The sequence below is a fragment of the Macadamia integrifolia genome, chromosome 2 (assembly GCF_013358625.1).
Source record: "Macadamia integrifolia cultivar HAES 741 chromosome 2, SCU_Mint_v3, whole genome shotgun sequence".
In the NCBI taxonomy this organism is placed as follows: Eukaryota; Viridiplantae; Streptophyta; class Magnoliopsida; order Proteales; family Proteaceae; genus Macadamia; species Macadamia integrifolia.
Genome location: NC_056558.1, coordinates 15,183,289 through 15,207,290, shown reverse-complemented (window position 1 = coordinate 15,207,290; position 24,002 = coordinate 15,183,289). Strand labels below are relative to the sequence as shown.

Below are 24,002 nucleotides of genomic sequence, written 5' to 3'. Positions count from 1 at the left end.
GGGGGTTAAATGATGACTTATGTGTGTTTACACATGACGAATAGTTTTTATCCACAATGTGATTATAAGAATTATTAAATGTACCTACCTAGACTTATTGATAGGTCTAGACTCGCTAAAACAGAAAGTAGTTACACCGCATCCACAAGCAGGACTGTAGGGTATAAATTCCAGCAACAAAAGGGGACCGATGGCCATGGAACCAAGGCTCAGATCAAGCCCAAGTTCTGGTCGAACATAGAGATAGGGTAGTGGAACAATACTCCCAGGTTTGATGGGAATCTAATGGTCAGACGGGCTGTGATAATAGAGAGAACAAAAAATACAAAGGAGGTCTCAGATTTAGCAACAACCAAGATCAAACAAAACTTCTGGACAGATCAATGCCAAATTAGAACCAAAGGGATTGATGGCTGGATACATTTCTCTAAATAAGTAATCAAACTGATGGTTAGATTGAACTATAGGAACAAAGGCATGAAATTATTAAGTAGGGACCGATTTAGTAACTTACTAATTTGTAGTATAAGTAACCATTAGAATGGGTTAAACTTCTGCTCAACGGAAGTCCTCCAACAGTAGGACTACTCAAAACACTACAAGAATCTGCTGGGCAAATTGGAAGATATGAAGGATAGGAAACTGCTGCAATGGAATTTCAAGGGAAGGTACTGCAGGATATGGGAGAGTGGAGAATATGGTCTGCTCTTGACCTCTAATCACTATCATCAGCACTTTACTCCAATGATACCAGCAGGCAATAACACAACTTCAGAAGGTCTTGGACAGCTTCACAATGACTAGGATTGTATCAAAATGAAGTACAAATAAAGGAGAGAATAAGGGGATATGACCAAGGCCTATCACCTATGGCCTCAGTCGGTATCTCACTAACCAGCAGGGCATCTCACCACAAAACTGCATCGCACAGCAAACAAAGGCAAAAAAACAACATTTATTCACTATCAAAAGTGTCCAGAAGCCAGAAGGCTCTAAGGCCCCTTACATATAAAGAGAAGTGTACTACCTCTAGAAAGGAAAGTAATAAAATAGAAACTTGCTAAAATAGGCCCAATACATGGTAGTAGTGAACATGGTTCGAAATCTTGGTCAAAATGACTGAAATTTCACAGTTTTGGTATGGACCGAGACGAAACCATGGTCGAAACCAAAATGTAACTGGTTGTTTTGACGATATTTTGCACATTTTGGTAGTTTCACTCAGTTTCAACTGAAAATTACCAATTTTGACCAGTTTTGACCAGCCCATGACATGTCAAATTTTGCCCCAAAAGTACCTGCTGACTTTGACCAGGTTTCAGAAATTTCAACCTAAATTTTGGCTTCATCCAAGGTCGAAACCTGAGATTTAGAACCTTGGTAGTGAAGCCTTGTACAACAAGCAACTGAAAAATAGAAATGTCTTAAGTAGAAACGAGCCTATTACTAACAAGTAAATAGAAACTAGTTACTTGAAGTAACTACTAATTAACGAAAAGAAACTCCAACATAGCCCCCACAATTCTGGTTTTGAGTAAACCAGCAAACTCCCAGACCCATGGGCTTGGTCTGGTCTGAACCAAAGTCCAGTTGAAGAACTGTTGACCTAAATATGGGCCTGGTTTTGTTATTCCTACCGCTGTACGGTTTGTGGTGCAGCTTGTCTACATCACTTATCTATCCATAAATGGGTACAAAATGTGTGCCTATGGCTTACCTATGAATTATCAAATCAAAATGTTTCAGAAACTTGGTAATTTGGTATCCCTGGACAAAACTAAATTAAGAAATAGATACATCTAGAGAGAAAAAAAAAAAAAAAAAAAGGTACAGTTGCCATCAACCCACTACACTTTTTCAACAATGTCTTAAGGGGAAAAGATCTCAGATGAATTGCTGAGAACAGATGCTCATTGTTATTTATTTGTCACTGGATCCATGGTTAATGTCACAGTCACACATAACTTGCAGAAAAAAGTCCATACTCATTCAGATAGACAAAAAAGATATAAAGCAGAGAAAGAAAAACAAAAATGCCATGTCATCAATGACAAAAACCTCATTTTCCTGTACAGTAAGAATTTATTTTCTTCTAAATGGTTGCTTAACGAAAAGCAACTATTCATTTCCGCTATCAAACTTAATAATTAAACTCACCCTTTAGTACCATCTATGGGATCCAAAACCCAATGCCGGCCAAGAGGACCCCCTTCAGATTTGCCACTATCAATGGCCTTAACCACATCTTCTGCAGACAATGGAGACACATTGTATGTTTCATCACTAGATAGAGTCTTGTTCACAAGTTTAGTTATACGTTCCAGCATTTCCTGACCAGTTTCCTTGCGGAGATCTCCAGAATCCTAGAGAAATACTTAAATCATATTGTAAGCTTCTACAGAAGTATAAAACAACAAATGCCACTGATCCATCTCATGCACTATGAATTTTAACAATAATATGAGTCTGCATGTTACCTCCTCAGCTACCAACGAAAAGGATTCAGACTGAAGTTCCCTCTCCAGCACAAAGCTAACTAGTGCCTGTGAACCTGAAAAAATAAGATGAAGCATCAACTTGAAAAAATAAATATTATTTCAATAGGAATTCCATCAACCCTAAAAGCTGGAAAAAAAAAACCCAACAACAGCCACAAGAAGAATAGGAAACTGTTCTCATTTTCCTCTCTTGTTGTTAGCACATTTGAGCAAGCTACAGTTTTTCCCTTTTTTTCTTTTTTTCTTTTTTTCTTTCCTTTTTCTCTTTTTTTTTTTTTTTTGTGTGTGTGTGTGTGTGTGTGTGTGTGAGGGGGTGGCTTGACCTTACTAGTAAAGTCTTTTTACAAATATATCAGATGACTTTACCAAATTCAATGGCTAGATTCAGTCAATAGCATAGTACAGAGCAACCATTTCAGGATAAGAATTTGAAAAGGTGCAATTTTTAATTACTTGGCAGAGATTTTTTTTCTTTTTATAAAGAATAAAAAATCCATCCCCCTAGTGAGGACCCCTTATGTGGAGAAAGATAAAAGGAATAATTGCATGGTGATTTTAGGATCATTACACATTGTGGATACACATGCTGGGTGAAAAAGCCACCATATTGAGTGTCTACCTCTGGTCTCCTAAGCGAAAAGCCTCCTAATGATCCTGTTAAAGTATTTCTTATTGTCTTTTGTACTTCTTTCTTACTGTCAACTGTATGTCTTTACTTAATAGGGGCATACTTGTAATTGCACTACCAAGGGTTTAAAAATATATGTCTGTTTGCTGCCTATCTGTTGGGGAATTCAATTCTCTCCAACCATGGGTTAGAGTTCTCCTCCACGACGCCTTCTTCTCCTTATCTTCTTCCAATTCTTCTTCTTCCTCTTGTTTTCTCCTATGCAGGTGTTGTTCCTTTCTTTCTCAGGTTTTTGTCACATGGTATCCAAGCCAGTAGGCCAGGGCCCGGCAGTTCAATCCCTGGTACGTGCAAAGGGTTTGTGTTAGGTGTTGTTTTGCCCCTACACTTTGTGGCCCTTGGTGCCAGTGTGCCATGTGATGATGTCACATGCAGAGCTATGTATGCGTGGGCCTGCACATGCCCGGGTAGGGGGGCAAGGGGTGTTGATATGTGCTGGTGAGACCCTAACTTAACAGTTTGAGCTTTTGGGATAGGCAGTTGTAACATGATATTAGAGCAAATCAACCAGTGACCACATCCTCTAGTTGTTGGTTCAAGAGTCCTTCAACGGATCGTGGAAGAGTGCAATAGTTCTGCTGCATCTTTTGTTCATGACGTCTTCTCTTGTTAAAAGAAGAACTAGAACAGGAGGTTTTTTTTCTTCTTCTTTTTTTCTACTTTTTTTTTTTTCTTTTTTTTTGGGGGGGGGGGTGGGGTGGTGTTGTGCGTGGAAGGAGTCTTCTTTTGCTGTTGATTTGCTGCTCTGATGGATGTATTTTTCTGCTGCAACAAAGGAATTATCATATTCTGGTTGTTACTATTTTCTCTGCAAGATTAGGCCCTGAACTACCCTGTTTTGGGTGTTTTCCTGATTATTGTGGGAGAATCTGTTGTCGCAGATCTACCCACCATATCTGCCTCATATTTTGAGAAGTTGTTCACTACCCTAAGGGTTTCTTTCAACCAAAATTTGGTCTTTATCTGACCTGTGGATTAGGAGATTCCTGAATTCCTAATTTTTTGGATCTCAAGTTACTAGTTTTGAAACAGGTCCATTTTCTTCAATATAGCTGTTAGAATTCCATGATCCATGATTTTTTGAGGAGTTTTTCTGCTATCTAAGGCCTGCACTCAACTTAATATTACTCCTCTACTCTTTTTTTTTTTTTTTTTTTTTTTGGGGTGGGGGTGGGGTGTTGGTTTGCATACTGATGTAGACAAGCTGCACTGCAAACAGTACAGCTGCAAGAATAAGAACCATGACCATGGTTCTTCAACTGGACTTTGGTTCCGGCCAAACGACGCTCATGGGTCTAGGTGTTTGCTAGTTTACTAAAAACCAAATCGTTGGTCCTTCTGTAGTACTACTAGATAGTTAGCTTTAGTTTTTATACTGGTTATTAATAGTAGTACCTTTAGCTTCTAATTTTATTTCCTTGATGTACAAGGCAGCACTACTGCTGCAGCCAGGGTGGCATAATTTTAAGTAGTTTCTCCTTTCCTTTTTGAGGTGTTAAAGACTACTCTTTATATTGTAAGGGCCACAGAGCCTCTTCCTCCCCGAATGATTGGATTAATTGAATGAGAATTGGTTTTGGGCCTTATTGCTGTGAGAAGAAATGTCGCATGGTGTACGTCCATTGCAAGTTGATGTGATGCCATTAGGGTTAGTGAGAGGCTGCCCAAGGCCATAAGCGAGAGGCCTTGGTTGATAAATATAAAATACAAAATTGCACCTTTTGTAATTTTAGCTATCTACTCATTTTAAGCTGAAATTGTACCAATGAGATGCTTGACTGGTCCTCTATCATATGGACTAGCTCATGTACTACCATGTGGCAAATAGTGAAGTGTTTCACTAGGCATAGTGATGGGAAAGAAAATTTGCTTCCTATCAGTTGGGGAATTCAGTTAGAGTTCTCCTCTCCTACGATTTCTTCTCCTTCTCTTCTTCCTATTCTTCTCCTCCTCCTTGTTTTCTCCTACACAACCATTATTCCTTTCTTACTCTGGTTTTGTCACATATCCTACTGCATGGTCTTCAGATTTTAAATTCTGACTTCAGACAGTGTTTGTTCCTGAGTCCTGACTAGAAAATAGAACTTTATCAGAAATTCCCTAAAAATTTTGAGATGATGTAAGAATACAAAGAAGAGCTAAATTTCTACTGTGACTATTTACTAGCTGAATTTTCTTTTATCTCCAAAGATCTTCAATCTGACCCATTAAAGGCTCTAAATACCCTACAACGTATGTACATTTATGAATTCAGGAACAGGAAACAGAATGTTTCAGATGGAACCTAGACAAAATTAGTATGAATCATAGAACAAATAATGCCTCTATATTCTGTATGCAATGTAAAATAACACACAAAATCTTTTGTGCAATAATGTCAAGTGGAAAGCAGCTTTTCAAATCTATTAATAGATACTAAATGTCTCCCCCTTCAACCAAACAATGATGTGACTAATCAGCAGACGAAAGAGAAGACAAGGAACAAAATTGCATAGATAGTGATTACAAACCATAATCTGCCACTGTTACAGGACTTTTATCAGATTTTGACTGGACATCTGACTGTAGAAGTGCTGCTTGCACCTTCTGGAAACACAAACATCAATTATACCATATTACTCCTTTTATTAAATTAAGCAAAGTTGTGTTAAGGGAGGAAAATGGCCCACCAGATATTCAAATAAGGCTAGTACGGTTAAAACAAAATTTGAGAATTCAAAACAACATGATTAATTAATAAATCAAAAATCACAACAACTGAAGCCCTGATTATTTCAATATCATAGTCAAAAGTTCAAATCACCTAGAGAATATACAATGAAAATGATGTCTGCAAAACTAATTCTAAAGAGTTAAATTCTAATCCAGCCTATGCATTTTATATGAAGAAATTCGTAACCTTGATTAATAGTTTCAGAGAGACAACTCCATGTCATCCATTATGCAGCCTTGACAAAGTTGAAGTTGTTTGAGGAGGTTTATCGAATAAAAGTGCACATCAATTTTGGAACCTATGTATACTCCAATAGTTTGAAGGCTTTTCCAAGGTTGAACTCTCAAACTGAACCCTGCAGCTCTCCTAAAACTAACCTATCAAGAGTTTGTAGGATTTTTTTTTAATGATATGAAACTCCTGTTTGTAGTTTGTAAACCACATCCCCCACAAACTACCTGTGAATTTTCTTATGAAATATTCGAAAGCAGAGCGCACACAAAATGTCAAGTTGGTCCTAAATCCATGCAATGTAATGTGGCTTAGCTGAATGAATAATTTATAGACATAATCAGAATATATCCATCTAAACTGCTCAGCAAAATATCCAGGGGGATGTTTTTGTCCATTAGAATGGTTGAGGTTGAAACAAAGTTCAATGGCACAAGAGAAGAAATTGAATTTCGTGGAGGTATTATTCATGCCAGTCACTCAGGCTTGACTATTACCAATAACTCAAATAGAGTTGAATGGCGAAACAGGATCCCTATAGCCAACCCCATTTATTATAGAAACGCAACCCTAAAACGATGCAGAAGATAATGGAAAAACAGAACAATCAATGCACACAGATTTATGAGGTTCGGCAAGGTTGCCTACGTCTCCGGTGAGATGAAATCCTGCTTCACTATCAATGAAGAATAGGGTTACAATGTTTGTCCCTCACACCTCTCAGTATTGCTTGCATTTCAGAAAAAGAAACCCTCGCAATAAATATATATAGCGAAAAACCCAAATCTGGAAAGTACACAATTGAACTCAAATAAAAAATTCGAGTGGAGTGCTATGCGAAGGGGGCTCCTGCCCCCCTTGCAACCCCCACGGCCCGTTAACCGGCTAGCGGAACCACCGTCCTGCCTGTCGAGGCACTGCACCAGTACTCCCTGGATTAAACTGTGACGGAATACAAGACATCATACACCAACAATCTCCACCTTGGCTTAAATTCTGTCGAATCTCCTGTAAAGATATCTTGTAGACGTCTTCATCCCTGTACCTCATTAGAGGTACAAACCCGCACCTATTTGGTGCGCCCCTCATTTTCAACAATGAGTAACATTAATCAAGTCCAAACAGGACTCGAACTTCTCTGTAGTAACTAGCTTGGTAAACATATCTGTAGGATTGAGATTTGTATAAATTTTTCTCAAGTGAATACTGCCTTCTGACACAAGCTCCCTGATCTTATGAAATCTCACATCAATATGCTTTGTCCTTGCATGAAACACCTGATTCTTTGCAAGATATATGGCACTCTGATTGTCACAATGTAATATTATACCTCCTTGCTCCAACCCCAACTCACGAACCAATCCAGCCAACCAGACTTTTTCCTTGGCAACCTCAACTGCCGTCATGTACTCTGCCTCTGTGGTGGACAATGCAACTGTAGACTGAAGCATCACCCTCTATGATATAGGTCCACCAACCAATGTAAATACACACCCTGTAGTAGACCTCTTGTCTAAATCACCGGCATAGTCAGAATCAACATAACCCGCCAATTCTGTGGAACTTCCCTAGATTACTCATGTATCTGCTAACACTGACTGCATGAGACAAATCCGGCCTGCTACAAACCATAGCATACATGAGACTCCCAACTGCGCTAGCATAGGGGACTTGAGAGTTGAGACATATGCTCCACCTCTTCATGTGTTGTAGGGCATTCCCTTTCAGATAACTTGAAGTGACTGGCTAACAGAGTGCTAACCGGCTTGGCATTTTCCACATTAAAACGCTCTAGCACCTTTTAATATACCTCTTCTGAGTTATCCAAAGTTTACCTGCATTTTTATCTGTAAGGATTTCCATGCCAAGGATCTTCTTAGCAGCACCAAGATCCTTCATCTCAAATTCAGCACTCAACAAAGACTTCAAAGAGACTATATCATGTTTGCTCTTTGCAGCAATGAGCATGTCATCAACATAAAGCATCAACAAAAGAATGGAATTATTACTTAGCACTTTATAATAAACATAACTATCATACTCACTTCTTATGTAACCAATCTTCATCATATGGGAATCAAAGTGCTTGTACCACTACCTAGGAGATTGCTTAAGACCATAAAGCGACCTCTTAAGCAGACAAACATAATCTTCTTTTCCCTGCACCTTGAAATCTTCAGGCTACTCCATATAAATCTGTTCCTCCAAGTCACCATGAAGAAATGCAGTCTTCACATCAAGTTATTCAAGCTCTAAATCATACATGGCCACCAAAGCAAGTAGTACCATGATCGAAGTGTGTTTCACCACTGGAGAGAATATTTCATTGTAGTCTATCCCCTCCTTCTGTGCATAGCCCTTGGCTACAAGTCTGGCCTTATACCCTTTATGCTCCTTCTCAGATGCTGCCTCTTTCTTACGAAAGACCCATTTACACCCAATAATTTTTCTTCCTTTGGGTTTTTCCACAATCTCCCAAGTCTTGTTCTTCTATAGAGACTCCATTTCCTCCATCATAGCTGCCATCCATTTATTATGTTGTGCACAAGCATCATAATAGGATAATAGGAAGATGGATCACCTGCACCTACAGTGAGGGCATAGGCAACTATGTCCTCAAACCCGTATCTCACAGGTGCTTTGTGAGTATGCTTCCCTTTACCTTTTACCACAGTATAAGGAATTTCTACTGCTTCCTGTTGTCCTGGTAAGTCACTTGATGACTCATTCTCTCTTGTTGTTTCTGACTCACCTAACTCCACTTGCACAGTAGAATCTTCTTTATATTCATCAACTGCTTGTGAATTGCAATTTGACTTCACCATATGAGACTCATCAAACACAACGTCCCTGCTAACCACAACTTTCTGTGAACTTGGATCCCACAACTTGAATCCCTTTACGCCTTTTTTTTTTTTTTTTTTTTAAATACACTACTTAAACTTTGAGTCTAACTTGGAACGTTGCTCACTCTCAACATGTGCATAGGCTGGACAACCAAATATTTTTAGAATAGAATAATCTACTGATTTTCATGTCCATACCTCTTCGAGAATTTTACAATCAATTGCCTTTGATGGAGACCTGTTGATAAGAAAACATGCCATATTCACTGCTTCTGCCCAAAATCTCTTCCTCAACCCTGCATCCAGCCTCATACTCCGAGCTCTTTCTAGAAGTGTTCTGTTCATCCTTTCAGCTACACCATTTTTCTGTGGTTTCTTTGGAACCGTGAAGTGACGTGTAATCCCTTCAGCTTTGCACAATTCTAGAAATGGCTCGTTCATGTACTCCCTTCCATTGTCTGTTCTTAAGTACTTAATTTTCTTTCCTGTCTTCCTTTCTATCTCAGCCTTCCATTCCTTAAATTTAGTGAATACCTCACTTTTATGCTTCATGAAGTAGATCCAGACTTTCCTTGAGTAATCATCAACAAAGGTCACGAAGTATTCTACCCCACCTTTAGATTTTATTATGAAGGACCCCATACATTGCTGTGCACATAATCAAGCACCCCTTTACTCTTATGTTTTACAATTTTTAAACTAACTTTGCATTGTTTCCCGAACACATAATACTTGCAAAAGTTCAGTTTACAAGTTTTCACTCCCTTCAACAGTTTTCTTTTATGAAGTTCCATCAATCCTCTTTCTCCCATATGTCCTAACCGCATATGCCACAGATAGGTATCATCTATATCAGATCCTGCATCTATAGTCACAGATGCTCCACCTGTAACTATGCTCCCTATGAGTCTGTATAGGTTTCCAGTTAGTTGTCCCTTCATGACAACCATGACACCCTTAATAACTTTGAGAACTCCACCTTCTGCTATATACTTGCAACCATTTGAGTCAAGTGCCCCCAAAGATACTAAGTTTTTCATTAATTCTGGTACATGTCTCACATCTGCTAAAGTTCTTACTATCCCATCAAACATCTTGATTTTGATAGTGCCTATCCCAATGGTCTTGCATACGGCATTATTCCCCATTAGGACAGACCCACCATTATATAGTTGATATGTATCAAATCAATCATTATGTGGACACATGTGATATGAACATCCAGAATCAAAAGGTTGATTCTTACCTGATGATATAGAAAGTACATCCCCATCATCTCCATCTAATTGTCAGCCACACTAGCTTCCTCAGATGCCTTATATATACCTTTCTTCTTCAAGTTCGCCTTCCTCTTCAAGCACTCTCTCTTCAGATGATCTTCCTTCTTACAATAGTAACATGAGACATTTGTCTTTGCCCCTTTTGATTTCGATCGACTCTTCCCAGATCCCTTCTGATTTGATCTCCCTCTTTCCTGCTCCTTGTCACCTCCGAAAAGACCTTCTTCTTGAGATTTTGTACTACTGACCTTCTTCCTTGTATCATTGGACATGAGGGCAGCCACGACTTCATCCATCTCAATGGTCTCCTTCCCGTACAAGAGATTCGTTACCAGGTGTATCATATGATTCTGGGAGCGACAACAACAACAATAACGCCTTGTCTTCATCCTCGATCTTAACCTCTAGGTTTGCAAGTTTACTTACGATCTGATTGAACATGTTAAGATGCTCTAATAGATCCGTACCTTCCTCCACCTGTAGAGAATACAATTACTTTTTCACGAACAACTTGTTTGTTAAGGACTTCGTCATGTAGATGCTTTCAAGTTTCGCCCATAACTGCGGTGCAGATTTGATACCCACAACATACTGTAAGGCATTATCAGAAATATTCAATCGAATAACAATTACCAATTTTCTTCCATTTCTTCCCATTCTTCGTCAATAATTTTTACAGGTTTCTTCGACTTTCCCAATAATATTTTCGCCAAACCCGATTGTATCAGAAGATCCTTCATCCTTTGACGCCAGAGGGTGAAATTGTTCTTCCCATTGAACCGCTCGATATCATACTTGACATTCGATCCCTTTCCTGCCATCATGATAGCAAACCCTAGAAAACGAAAATCTATAGCTCTGATACCAATTTGTAGAAACATAACCCTAAAACGATGCAGAAGATAATGGAAAAATATAACAAACAATGTATACAGATTTACGAGGTTCAACAAAGTTGTCTACGTCCTCAGTGAGATGAGATCCTGCTTCACTATCAATGGAGAATAGGGTTACAACGCTCGTCCCTCACATCTCTCAGTATTGCTTGTATTTCAGAGTAAGAAACTCTCGCTACAAATATATATAGCGAAAAACTCTAATCCGGAAAGTACACAATTACCCTCAAATAAAAAATTCAAGCGGGGATCTGCGCCCCCCTTGCAACCCCCACGGCACACTAATCGGCTAGCGGGACCGCCGTCCTGCCTGTCGAGGCGCTGCACCAGTACTCCCTGAGTTAAACTGTGACGGAATACAATACATCATATACCAACATTTATCTGGGAAAAGACTTAGTTGAGTTGATTGGAGTTCAATATTGTTTATGCTAATCATTATATCCCCTTTTATTTCATTCAGAGTGGGAGTCCTCAAAAAATGTCTCGTTGGTGTAACCAGCACAAGATAAAAACTGCGGCAGTTACAGACTAGAGTTTGGCTCCATTCAAGGATGTTTTATAGCATTTCAAGTTTCAAGAGTCACGAGTGGTAATTCCAGAGGATCTGTGATATAAGAAGAACAAATTTACGAGGAGATTGGTTCCCAAATAAATGAACACAGAACGAAGCATTTGCTAATCAGAGAAATCAAATTCTTTCTCCTCTACCCACCCCAGACGGAACAAGCACAGAAAAATTAAAAAAGGTAATAAAATTGTTGAATCGCCAATCCAACATTTGGGTTTTCTTGGAAGAACGAATTTATGATGTGGGTATTACATAAATAACACTAGCAACCCACAGAAAGCAAGAAATTCGATCAACCAAAGAGCATCAATTATCAATCGGAGCAGAACAAGCACTGGGTCTTCAACACTTGTTTAAACAAATCAGGTAACAACTTGCCTGACACAGCCGCGCTGCAACAGAGGCCGCTGTCTTCGCAGCAGTGAGCTCCTTCTCATACGACATCGAAGCAATTGGGGCTGTTCTCAGAAGGAGAGACAAGAGAGGCTTCACTACTTTGGTTCTAGCGGAGAACGGCAATCTCACTGAATTTATACTCTTGAGCCCTGAAAAGCTAACAATCGATGATGCCATTTCTTCACGGGCTACTGCCCCCTGGATATCGGGCTGTACGGCTGTAATAAAGATTATGGGGGGAGTGTTCTCTGTAAGGGCGAGTGGCCCCTGCACCCGCTGGCCCACGCAATGACACAAGACAAGTATTTCCACCGAGTTAATCGGAAAAAAATAGATGACCTCTAAGGTGAGGTCTCACTAGATCACTCTTTTTTGGATCAATGAGAATATGAGATGAGAGGGCGAGTGTGAGATCTTAAATTTTACATGAAATTATTGCCTAATATAAAAAGAAAAAAGAAATCACATTCATGTTGATGCCTATACACATTGACATTGGGCTCTACATTGATAATTTCACACAATTTAATAAAAACATATGATTATAAGGTTTAATATAATTTACGTTTGATTTTGATCTATTGGTTTCGGTTCAGTTCAACACAACTATTTTTGGTCTCAAATTCAAACCGATTGAAATTAAACTTTTCGAAGCTCCAAAACTGAACCGAATTTTTTTGGCTTAATTTTAAATGCATTTTTGTTTTTAAAGATGTCAATGGGATGGCCAAAGAGAGTCGCAAATGGCATCTTAGTCTTCCAATAGTTGTAGTTTATACCACATGAGGCTTAGCCAATTAATCAGAAGTTCTTCTTTTGTCCCTAGTAAATTGAACAAAATATGACAATAAGCCATATGAGAAATTAGCCCAATCCGAAAATACCCAAATACAACTCTATGACATTTTTAGGCTTTTTGGGAATTTTCGAATGGATCAACCTTCATTAGTTGAAGTCACAAAAGACATTCTCCATTTGATGGGTCAAGCTTGGGCTGGCCTACTCTCTCTCTCTCTCTCTCTCTCTCTCTCTCTCTCTCTCTCTCTCTAAGACCCATATATTTTTTGTTTTTTTCTGTCAAGCCCAACAAACAAGACAGAACCTGGCTTTCATAAATTACACCACAAACAACACGCAAGTATACTAATCAGGCAAAGGCATAAAACGCCTAAAATATGGATTCTAGCTCGCCTGCCGGTACATGAATGCTTTACGTATAGTTTCATAATGACACATGTCATTTTACGATAATTTTCCCGACATATTGCTATCAAGAATGCTTAGAGAAGCATTAATGAAAGAGAGGGGATATATACGTTGTCATGAAACCGTATGGAAAGTGATCTTTTACATGAACTCAGCTCAAGTACAATCGGGAATTGCTAACATAGTTAGCAATACAAAACTTAGAAACATCCTTTCTTATAAAGCAGGGGTAAGAATGCATATATTCGTCCCTCCAAGATCTTGCATGCAGTAACGGCGGCCTTGTGCATTGGGTTAGTGGTGACATACTAGGTATAAGTAATAGTGTCGCAGGCCCACAGCCCTACAGGTAGTCATGATTGATGACCTCCTCTGCTACTACCCTATGGAGGAGTGGGCCGGAGTTAGGATAAATTAGGGATACGGGATAAATAACACATGGGCAAGTGAACACTACCCCTGCTGGTGCAGGTACACGTCAACATGGATCAATGGGAGGTGCACGGGAGCATCTTTAGCACTAGGGCAGCATAGTCTTTTCGGCATCCTTTGTGTCTAGGTGTGTACATGCAAGAATGAATAACGTTCTTTCTTCCATAAAACATTTCAAGAAATTGGAAAATAAATATACATATCATATGTGCAGCCAAACACCCATCTTCAAAGTGCCCTCCTGAAGTAGATCGTGAGGAGTAAGAGACATATCAATTAAGTCACTGAGGATGAGAAAGAGGCAATGCCATGTGGACCAAACAACAGTGCCTTCCACTCTTCTCAATTTGGTCTAAGAAAATAATTAGGGTTTTAGCATATTTCACACAAAGCCTCAGATTCGTGAAGGAACCAATGTGTAGAATCCTTTCTAGTGTTTACTTAATTAGCTTTAGCACCGTCTCTGCTCCTCTTTTTCACTTTTAAACTTGGTAAAGAGCCAATGACCCTTTGCTTGAGGGGCTTGCGGTGTTGCAATGTGAAGAATCCTTTCTAATGTTTACTTAATTAGCTTTAGCACCGTCTCTGCTCCTCTTTTTCACTTTTAAACTTTGGTAAAGAGCCAATGACCCTTTGCTTGAGGGGCTTGCGGTGTTACCTTGAAAGTGGCATGTCTTAGCTTTTGGCCGGTCCTGGTGGGAGTACAAATGCTGTTGCAGTTAAAGTGTTCGATACAAGAAGATGCCATTCACCTCTAGATGGAACTATCCCCCTCTCTCTCCCCTCTTCAAGTTGTAACCCTCCTCCTGACTCCTGTGGCACTGTACTATTCTCCCCTCTTCCTACTTGTTTCCAATGTGAGCATCTTTCAAATTTGGTGTGTTAGACAATATGAATAAAAAGAACAATTATATAAGAGGTTTACATGGTTTGACAAAACCACTTACATTTACGAAGTTAAATCAAATTTCTGTTAACAAGAAGAGAAAAACATTAGTGCAACCCTAACAATTTGATTTTTAAGCCTAAATCCCTTGTACACACCTCTCTTTCTTACCATTGCGGGATTTGTCACTCTCTCACCCTCTAATTCTTTCTCTCTCAACTCTACTCAATCTCCCTATTCTCTTTTTGAAGACACCTCCCAATATAGGTTCCTTCTCTACTTGTCTTTTTCTCCTTAAAAAAACCCTTCTCTCTCTCTCTCTCTCTCTCTCTCTCTCTCTCTCTCTCTCTCTTAATTACTTCAATCATCAAACACTTACACTCCTTGAAAGATTAAACTTCTCTTCAAACCTTCAAACTTCAACTACTTGAAGACTCTTCACTTCCATTCAAATATGCTAACCTAACTACACAATTGAACTAATTCATCAACCTGTTCAAATAAAAGCTATCAAACCCAATAGTTTTGTACATCTTTTACTTTGACAATCTCCCCACAAAAATAAAAATTATAATTATAATTATAATTAAAAGGGCAAAAGGCAAATGTGACCATTCAGCATATCCCATCCAATTATGGCCCTCTCTCTAGAAAGTCAATTTGTTCTCTAGGTATTATTGGTACTCTTTTTCTTCTTTACATCATGATCAAAACCTCAAACTTTCGATAACACTTTAAAATTGAGAGTTAGTGAAATACCTCAAAACAAAATAAAAGATAGAAAAGCGTTTGAAACATAAGCTTATGGTTCTAGCAGAGTGACACAGAGTTATTGTGACAATTGTTCTTATCATCAGCGCATACATAAGGTGATGACATCATCTTATTGGGTGGTTGGGTGGTGTTGAAGACCATATCAATTCATGCTGTTCATAATGCTAGTATTCGTTATATTTCCCTGTTTATTATTCAAACTTTTGAGAAGTTGGGGATCAATAATTCAATACTATAAGTGGAGGGATACATTGAGTTGATGTGGTTGAAGCTAGGAATTAAATCCCATGGTTTGCAAGGAATTTTCACACCTGATTACATTGAAAATGGCTGGTTACTAGTAGGGGTGTTGATCAGTTGGTTCAATCTGATTCTAGTCAGGTTGATCAACTAGTTTTGCACACATTTCCAGGTTCAATTTTCTATCTATACATTTACGATTTAAGTGAAGACCATAGCGGTGGGTTACTGCGCTAGTCTTCCCGAGGATTAGTCAAGGTGTGCATAAGCTGACCCGAGCACCTTGATTAAAAAAAAAAAGTCAAATCAAAATCAAACTGTTGAACCAAAAGTTTGTTTTGGTTTTGGTCCGATTTGGATCAAGTTGTCTTAACATGTTCTTATTGGGGTGCTATTGGTTCAGTTTCGATTTTTTATATGATGCATTCCAAAAATATATTGGAAAAAATTGGTTTTTTTATCGATTTTTTCAATTATGTTTTGGTCTGGTTTTATACCGGTCTCAGTTATAATCGATCTGAGTTGGTTTTGGTTCTATCAATTCATAAAGCCAAACTGAAAAGGATTCGATTCGGTTTTATTCAGGCTGAACCGATCAGTTCGATATGAAAATTGACACTTTTTAGTTACTACGGTGCAACCAGGCTAGGCTAGGCTGGGTTGGGCTAAGTTGGGCTGAGCTGGGTAGAATTTTTGAAAACCCAGGCCCACCCCAAGTTTTCCTATTAACCTAGTTGAATTATTGTTATTAATTCAAACCTAAATGCCATCAAAAGTAAATTTTAAACTACTAAGTAAATATCTTAAAATCATGGAGTTAAACACCTTTCATCCAAAATGACACTTTTGAGTGTCTCCGCATAAAAATTGTCTGCTTTTAAATGCAAAAAATGAAATTTTGGGAATGAAAGAAGTACCAAAAGCCAAATTTAGTTGCCTCTCCATATTTCACTAGTAATTAAAAAATAGTTTTTCGAGTCAACCACGGAGGATACACTAGCACTCTATTTCTGTATCTCATCCTTTTCACATGAAAAAAGATTTTGCCTTTTACATATAAAATTATTTTGTTGTTCCTCATTGGATTGCTGGGAGAACTCTCTCCCTCTTCATAATCTTGACAAAACTCCTATAGAGAATGGGGATGGGTATTCCATAATAATCAAGAAGGAGAGAGAAAATAAATTAAGAAAAACCCATGAGAGGACATTTCTTAAGTAAACAACATGGGTATCTATATCCGGTAAGAAATTTAGAAAATTATCAATTTATTGGTACTGATTTTTTGAAATGTAAAAATATTTAATATCTGAATTAATTCATTTCCAACTTCTTTCTATGTGCCTTTCGGGAGAGGAATGTACATCTGCCACTTGTATGAATTTATATACGCATTAGGGGGTACGTGATACCCTACTTTTTAAACCTGGTCTAATTACACGGTTGACCCGATTTAACCATGCAGGACCCGAACCAGAGAGGGTTAAGGCGGGTTCCTTATGGACCATGATGGCAAGGGTGACTTTGAACACAGGTTGGCCAGACAAGTCCGAGTCAATGCCAGAGGAGACGGGTGTACCCAAGCTGTGCACATGCACATATCATAAGGCCATGTACGGGTAATGCTGGTATGTAGCAGTATCCTAAAGTGCATACATATAATATACCTTGTGCCGAGAGTGAGATACATGCCGAGAGTTGAATTCCGTCAAAATCCCACTTATTGGCTAATTTTTGGCCTTTAGGTGAGTGGTCACAAGCGGGCGTCTCCATCCACCTGAGTGACTCACCCATGTGGTTACTAGATGTTTTAAAGTATAAATAGCATTATTGTGTTTTTCATTTTCTCATTTATTACACTAAAGAGTAGGTGAGAAGAGTAAAGATGAAAGAGAAAAGAAGGAAGAAAAGAGAACAAAGAAGAAGAAAGGGGAAGGAAGAGAAGGAAATAATGACTTTGGGCGATGCCAAGGTATGATCTTCCCAATCTGACGCTGGAAGAGTGATCCCCAACACGAGATCTACGACTGGAGGTGAGCAAAGGCTATGCTTCTTAAACTTTCACCAAACCCAAGTAAAACCCTTGATTTGAATAGAGTTTCTTGAGATCTTATAAATCCCACTTGAGATGATGAATCTAAAGTTTAATAGATGGTCTATGTATTGATTTTGAAGGATTTGAAGAAGTGTTTACAAGATTTGAGAAGCATTGGTGATTTCTTGAGCTAAGAAGTGATTTTGGGATTTTGAAAGAGTTCTTGAGCAAAGAAGGTAAGATGGCTTTTCAATCCTTAAATCTAACTTAGATCTAGGTTAGAATCATCTTATAAGACCTTGGATGTGTGAAAAATGTGATTAAAAAAGCCCCATTTGGTTTCCCAAATGTTGATAAAAGTTTCAAGGAAGAAGGCAAATTTCCGCCCCCTCAGGTGGGCCAGGACCGGTGGGCCTACCAACCCGCCTGAGGGCACCCACCTGAGAGGGCAAACCCTCGGTTCCCACCAGTGGACAAGAATCGACGGGCCGACCAACCCGCCTGAGAAGACCACCGGGTCAGCCCGCCCACCTGAGAAGACAGGTGGGCCGCGATAGGTGGGTTGTCCGACCCACCCGTGAGACCCCCAATGTGATTTTTGTATCCAAATGGACCCAAAACGGACGGATAACCTTCTTTTATGGTTTTAAACATGATTTAATCACCAAATCTTGTTAGTTTTTACCCCAAGGTGGTGAAATACTAACCCCATTTACTTATGATAGGTTCACTAAAATTTACGTTTCTCGTGCCGGATCTCATCCGTACCGGACGTGAGTCTTTGTACATGACAACTAAGTGGGAGAGGACGTTTGAATTTATTTTAAGGTTTATTTGGCATCATTCAATTGTATCTAGACTAGCCATGTCATCATGCAAATTTTGTGTAGCTTAGTCATCCTCATATGATTATGATATGTGTGTTGTGTTTAACATTCTCAAAGCTAAATGATTGATGTGCTTATGTGATTAATGATTGGACCACTGTGCATGATGCATTATTAGACTAAATACCACAGTCGACTTGGAAACGAGTGCATTGGTGGCCCGTGGAATGGGATGTGGTAGCACTATGCAATCGTACTATGTCATATAGGAGCATACGGTTTACGATTATCATTTTTTCGTGTTACAACCCTTCCCAATAGGGGTTGAGGTGTTGGGTTATCACTTGGGGGGAAGCAGTGGTCGCGGTTGTCGGGTCACTATGGCGGTTAGACATACGCCTGACTGGTCATTAGGATAGTCGGCAACCTCAGTGGTATATTCAAGAGGGCCAATCGTACTGCTTTTAAATTGCTGAAGTTAGCACCTTTACTTTCTGTCATTTACTTTTATGTTGAGAGCCTGTGGTCGGCATGCTTTACTTTTTCGAGTACTCACGGTGGGCCTTCTCCGACAACCCTATGGGCATATCGAGGGATGGAGTTCACGGCTCGTACCTGGGGCATACACGCACTGTGATTGTAGTAGCACAAAACCAAAGATTTATTAATGTTGTTTAGGCGAATGAGATTTAAAATGAATTGTATAGCATATAGTGCATATGGATATGATTGTTTTGTGGATTGTTGTGTAGTCCTTCTTTTCACTTACTGAGCTAGTAAGTTCATCCCACGTGCGCACATCTTTTAGATGATTTTACAGGTCACCAGCCTGAAGATCAAGGGTCGGGCCCCACAGTTGAGTTTCTCGATGAGGATTGGTGGGTCCCCGAGGAGTATGAGCACGGTGCTGATTGCACGTGCGAGGGCTGTGCTGCGAGATCGCAGTAATGACGTTGTACATAATTTTACTTTTTGATTATTTTAATGACCTCCCTTTTTGTGTACTTGATACATAAATTGTTATTCTTTTGTGTAAATATCATGCATGCGGGCCCACGTGTATTTATCTATATACTATAATTTGGGTATCAAGTATATTGGGGGTATTTACAGGTAAATTAAGTATTTCGCTGAACTTTTGAACGTTTATCTTAGATGTGGGTATGCTGTGGTTGGGTACTGTATGAGATGATCCTAACAGGTTTGGGTTAACCGGAGTTAATCCGATCACCGGTCCGATTCTGTATGAATGGGATGTGACAGGGTAAGTCGATTTCGATGAGTCACAAATCGTCCCATAGAAATGGTCACAAAATTGAATAGAAGAAAAAAGAGGACATAGAGATGGGGAAGGCATATATTTCAGCGGCTGGATGCCTTTTTTTTCCCCTTTTTCTTTTCCTTTTTCACCAAATTTTGATCATTTCTTAAAATTTGCAAATTGAATTAAACCTAAAGTTTCTCCTTCTTGCATTTGCTATGTATTCTTGGGATATATTCTAAGTTGATGATGCATTAAAATAAATCATACCAAGCACAACCTTAATTTTAAAATGTTTATTGTACGATTCCAAAGGATTTCAAAGTATAGTTATACAATTCACTCTTTTTAACTATGATTTAGAGTTTGAGATCTCAAAGGGTGGAGTGTCCGGACCTGCGAAATGTTGAGGTTGAAAAATAAGAATACAAATATATGTTGAATGAATATTGGGTTTAAATGTTTAAGACCATGAATATAAGACAAATGTTGTGTTTGATGTGATTTCTTAAAATGTATTACCGACCAAGAATATATTCTAAGAATACATACCAAATATAATCTAAATTAAAAAATGGTTACCATGAAAAGATTCTCCTAACATGGTATTTTCATTTATTTTTATTGATTAAAATATTTGTATATATAAAAAACATAAAAGATAATAGCAAAAGAATCATTTGATACTATTGATTATGAGATTATTTGGCATATGCTATCTTTTTAAGTGGATCTGCCTTATATTGTTCCTGCCCAAAAGAATATTTAGTTTTGTTTGTCTAAATTTTAAAAGAAATTCTAGATCATGGTTTAGAATTGCATGGTCACATGTTTTCCATGGTCTAGATTAAGATTTTAAATTCTTGACTTTGTTTCCTTACTTGGTCACGGAGTTATGGCTGCCCCAAATAACTCCCCAAATATGTTCCACATGGCATTTTTATTTATGTTTTGTGAATTTGTTGTTCATATCACCATCTATTCATTTAGTCAACTCAGTTTCATATTCGACATAAAAAAAGAAAAAAAAATAGAAAACTTTAAAAACTGCAAAACGCTAATGAAAATTCAACTTTTACAGTTTCTACTACCATGTAATTACTATATATAGAAAGATGGGATGTGGAGGGATTTGAACCGCTGGTCCAAAGAGCAAACCCAAATTTAGAGCAACTTTAGTTTCATATTATAAAATATAAGATGAAATTTGGGGTAGCAGCAAAATTTCTGCTATAAGGGCTTGCAATCAAAGAAATGGAATATTGAAGGATAGTTTAGAAAATACAAAAACCAAAGAGAGTATTTGTGAACTCAAAGGGAGAATGAATTATTACATTTTCTTGGCTATAAGCCCGGGTAACAGGAACTTAGTGGCATTTATGTCTGCAAAAAATATTTCAAGAAATAAATTTAACAAACACCAAAAAATCCAATTTTTTTTCAAAAAACGTGAAAAGTCATTTCTGCTATTTCTAAACCCAGAAACAACAAAAACATTATCAAACAATGCCTTAGGATAGTAACAATTTTTTTTCTCAAAATACAGAAGATATATAAATCTTAACTCGAAGATCATATAATGGGGAATTTAAAATTAACACACTGTTAAATTAGGGGATGGGTTTCCCATCTAATGTTCAATTATGATTTCTGACTTTGAGAGGCTTGAATCGGTAAAAATTTCTAGAAAACACCACATTTTTTATTGATGCTAAGCATACATATCAGTATCGAACTTAGTATCCAAAAAAAAAAAAATGATAATCAAATTTTTAAAACTTGAGACTGATCTCAATCGCAACTGATCGTTCAGAATTGGGTTGGATCTAATGGATTCTTCTTCTTCCTTTTTTTTTTTTTTTTTTTTTTTTTTTTTTTTTTTTTTAATTATAAATCAATTTTGAACCTTTTACCCTTAGATTATACAACTACATCGTTATTGGATCGGTCCTAGCCAATATTGATTGGATATAATTTTTAAAACTATAATCACAATTATGCTGAAACAAAGTGATGATATGACCTAATACATTAATCCATGTCCTTTAGGGGTGTCAAAACCTAATCGAAACTGATAAAGCAACCAGATCAACCTGGAAATAGCCCGGATCAAACTAAACCAAAAGTCTCATTGAGCTGGTTTGGTTTCAGACATTGTGACCTCAAAATCACATCGAACCACACTGAGAATGGAATGAATTCAAAACCAAACCAAAATTGGTATAAAACCCAAAATCTACCCAAAGCTTATTATTAAAAAAAAAAATTACAGTTTTTTTTCATAATCCTGTTTAAATTTGCATAACAAATTATAAATCTAAATCAGACCAAAATCAAAACCAATCTAATTACAGGTTGATACAAGAAATTTAAAATCAAACCGAATGAAATCAAAACCAAAATTTCCTAGTTTTGATTTCAGTTTCAATGTTTTCATACCCAAACCAACTCAAACCAAACCGATCGACACCCCTAATTAATCCTTGATGGGGTAATTATTAAGTCATTGCTTCTTCTGGTTCGTGGTGTGTTTTGATCCTTTTTATGACTTTGCCAACGCCAGCCCAGGATACGATCTCGTTCCCAATATTTCAAACCCCCCCCCCCCCCCCAATCCCAAAATTAATAAATAAAAAATTCCATGTATCCATACGAAAAGACCGCTTTTACATCATCAAATCTGATTCTAAGATAAAAGATCAACAATGATGCTCCCAGATATGATGAGTTACCACTATGTTTTTAGTGAAATAAAAAATTTCATCTATATGGATGCTATGATGTGCATTCTCATTGACCCGTAGATAGGAGATTACACAATCAAGCAATAATCATTTGCCCTAGATTAAATGGGTTCAACTCTTCTCCTTAACATCCATCGCCCATGTCTTACCAATAGTTACCTAATTGAGCGTCATGTGACAAGGTAATGATCCAATGGTTCTTGATGTCTCATTCTCTGTGCCTCTCTCAAAACATTGGATCATCGCCTCATCATATGGCGCTCGATCAGGTAACTATGGGTAAGACCTGGGTGATAAACACTAAAGATAAGAGCCAGATTTGATTTAAATCGGAGAAAAGAAGTATGCCCACTCATAGCAAGTGCAAAAAAAAAAGGGAAAATTACCTGATTAACCAGTATTGGGTTTAGTTTTACAGAAATACCCACGTTGGGTTTGACTCAACAGATTTAACCAAAAAGACTTTGTGTATTACAAAAATGACCAAAACAGTGACAACCGTACACCTTCTCTAGTATGTCTACAAGTTAGGCATGTATCATCTTCCCATTGGTAAAATTTTTTTTTTATTTCCATTTTATGCTACTTCCATCATTGAGCGCATCTCTATGAGTTGATTCAGACATTCGTCTAGGTGAGATCTCAATCTCTTCCATTAATAGCGTCCGAGATAGTTCATCAAGGCTCAACAAAGATCCGCTCTTAAATTGAGCCGGAGTTGGGGTGATCTCCGCCATGAAAATGCTTGGGACACGATCGGTTGGTCTATCGCTCTCTCTTGAGAAAGGATTACCTTTAGGGAGCGGTCTCAGATCCAGCGCATGCAAGTGCCGCCACTACAGTTGTGGCTGATTTTTGGTCGGAAATTGTCCAGCTCAGACCTTGTTGTCGCAGGGTTGGAATCGGAGGCTAAGGTCTCAGATTACCATGCCGATAACATAGCACGAGCGATCATGGGTGCTACGAGCTGCTTGATTTGATCCGACTGAGTTTTCCGTTTAGTAAGGAGCTGTCTTTTGTTCTCGTCACTCCTGAATTTGAAGCTCAGAGAAGAAGATGAGGGATGTGTTACCAACATAGATTGAGATGTCACATCATATACGGAATTGTAGCCAAGCAGGGGTGCTTGGGGCGTCTGTGTTGCAGGGGGATTTGAAAGTATTGGGGTCTGCATTGTCGTCGGATAACATTGCGGAGCCGAAACAAGCACCTCTGATTCCTGGGATATGGAAGCTGTGAGGAAGGTTGCAATCGATGCGGGAGCATTCGGGTGTACAATTAGTGGCACAGGGCCTACAACAGTTGCGGTGATGGATAATGAGAAGGGGAAAGAGATTGGGTATCGAATGGTGGAAGGATCCATCAATGACGGAGGTTTGAAGGCGTCTGTAATAATTCGGAGATTTGATCGGGTTAGTGCCCAGATTGAAGCTGAACATCGGAAGTTAAAGAGCCGATTGTACAAAAGTATAGAATGA

The 24,002-nt window shown here is 38.4% G+C and overlaps 1 protein-coding gene and 1 pseudogene across 2 annotated transcripts in view; one reads left to right on the top strand and one right to left on the bottom strand.

Moving 5' to 3' along the window:
• The window catches only part of LOC122062507 (SAL1 phosphatase-like), a 23,251-nt gene extending 10,839 nt beyond the window's left edge, over positions 1 to 12,412 (bottom strand). Inside the window, exons 1-4 of one of the 2 annotated variants that reach the window (XM_042626156.1) lie at positions 12,102 to 12,412; positions 5,697 to 5,772; positions 2,478 to 2,551; positions 2,158 to 2,363 (exon numbers count right to left, since the gene is read on the bottom strand). In XM_042626156.1, coding sequence (XP_042482090.1) covers positions 2,158 to 2,363; positions 2,478 to 2,551; positions 5,697 to 5,772; positions 12,102 to 12,296 — 551 coding nt within the window. In that variant the 5' untranslated portion in view covers positions 12,297 to 12,412. The remainder of the gene's footprint in view (positions 1 to 2,157; positions 2,364 to 2,477; positions 2,552 to 5,696; positions 5,773 to 12,101) is intronic. The other variant, XM_042626151.1, reaches the window with a different exon arrangement.
• A 10,691-nt stretch (positions 12,413 to 23,103) lies between these two features.
• On the top strand, positions 23,104 to 24,002 carry LOC122063815 (annotated as a pseudogene).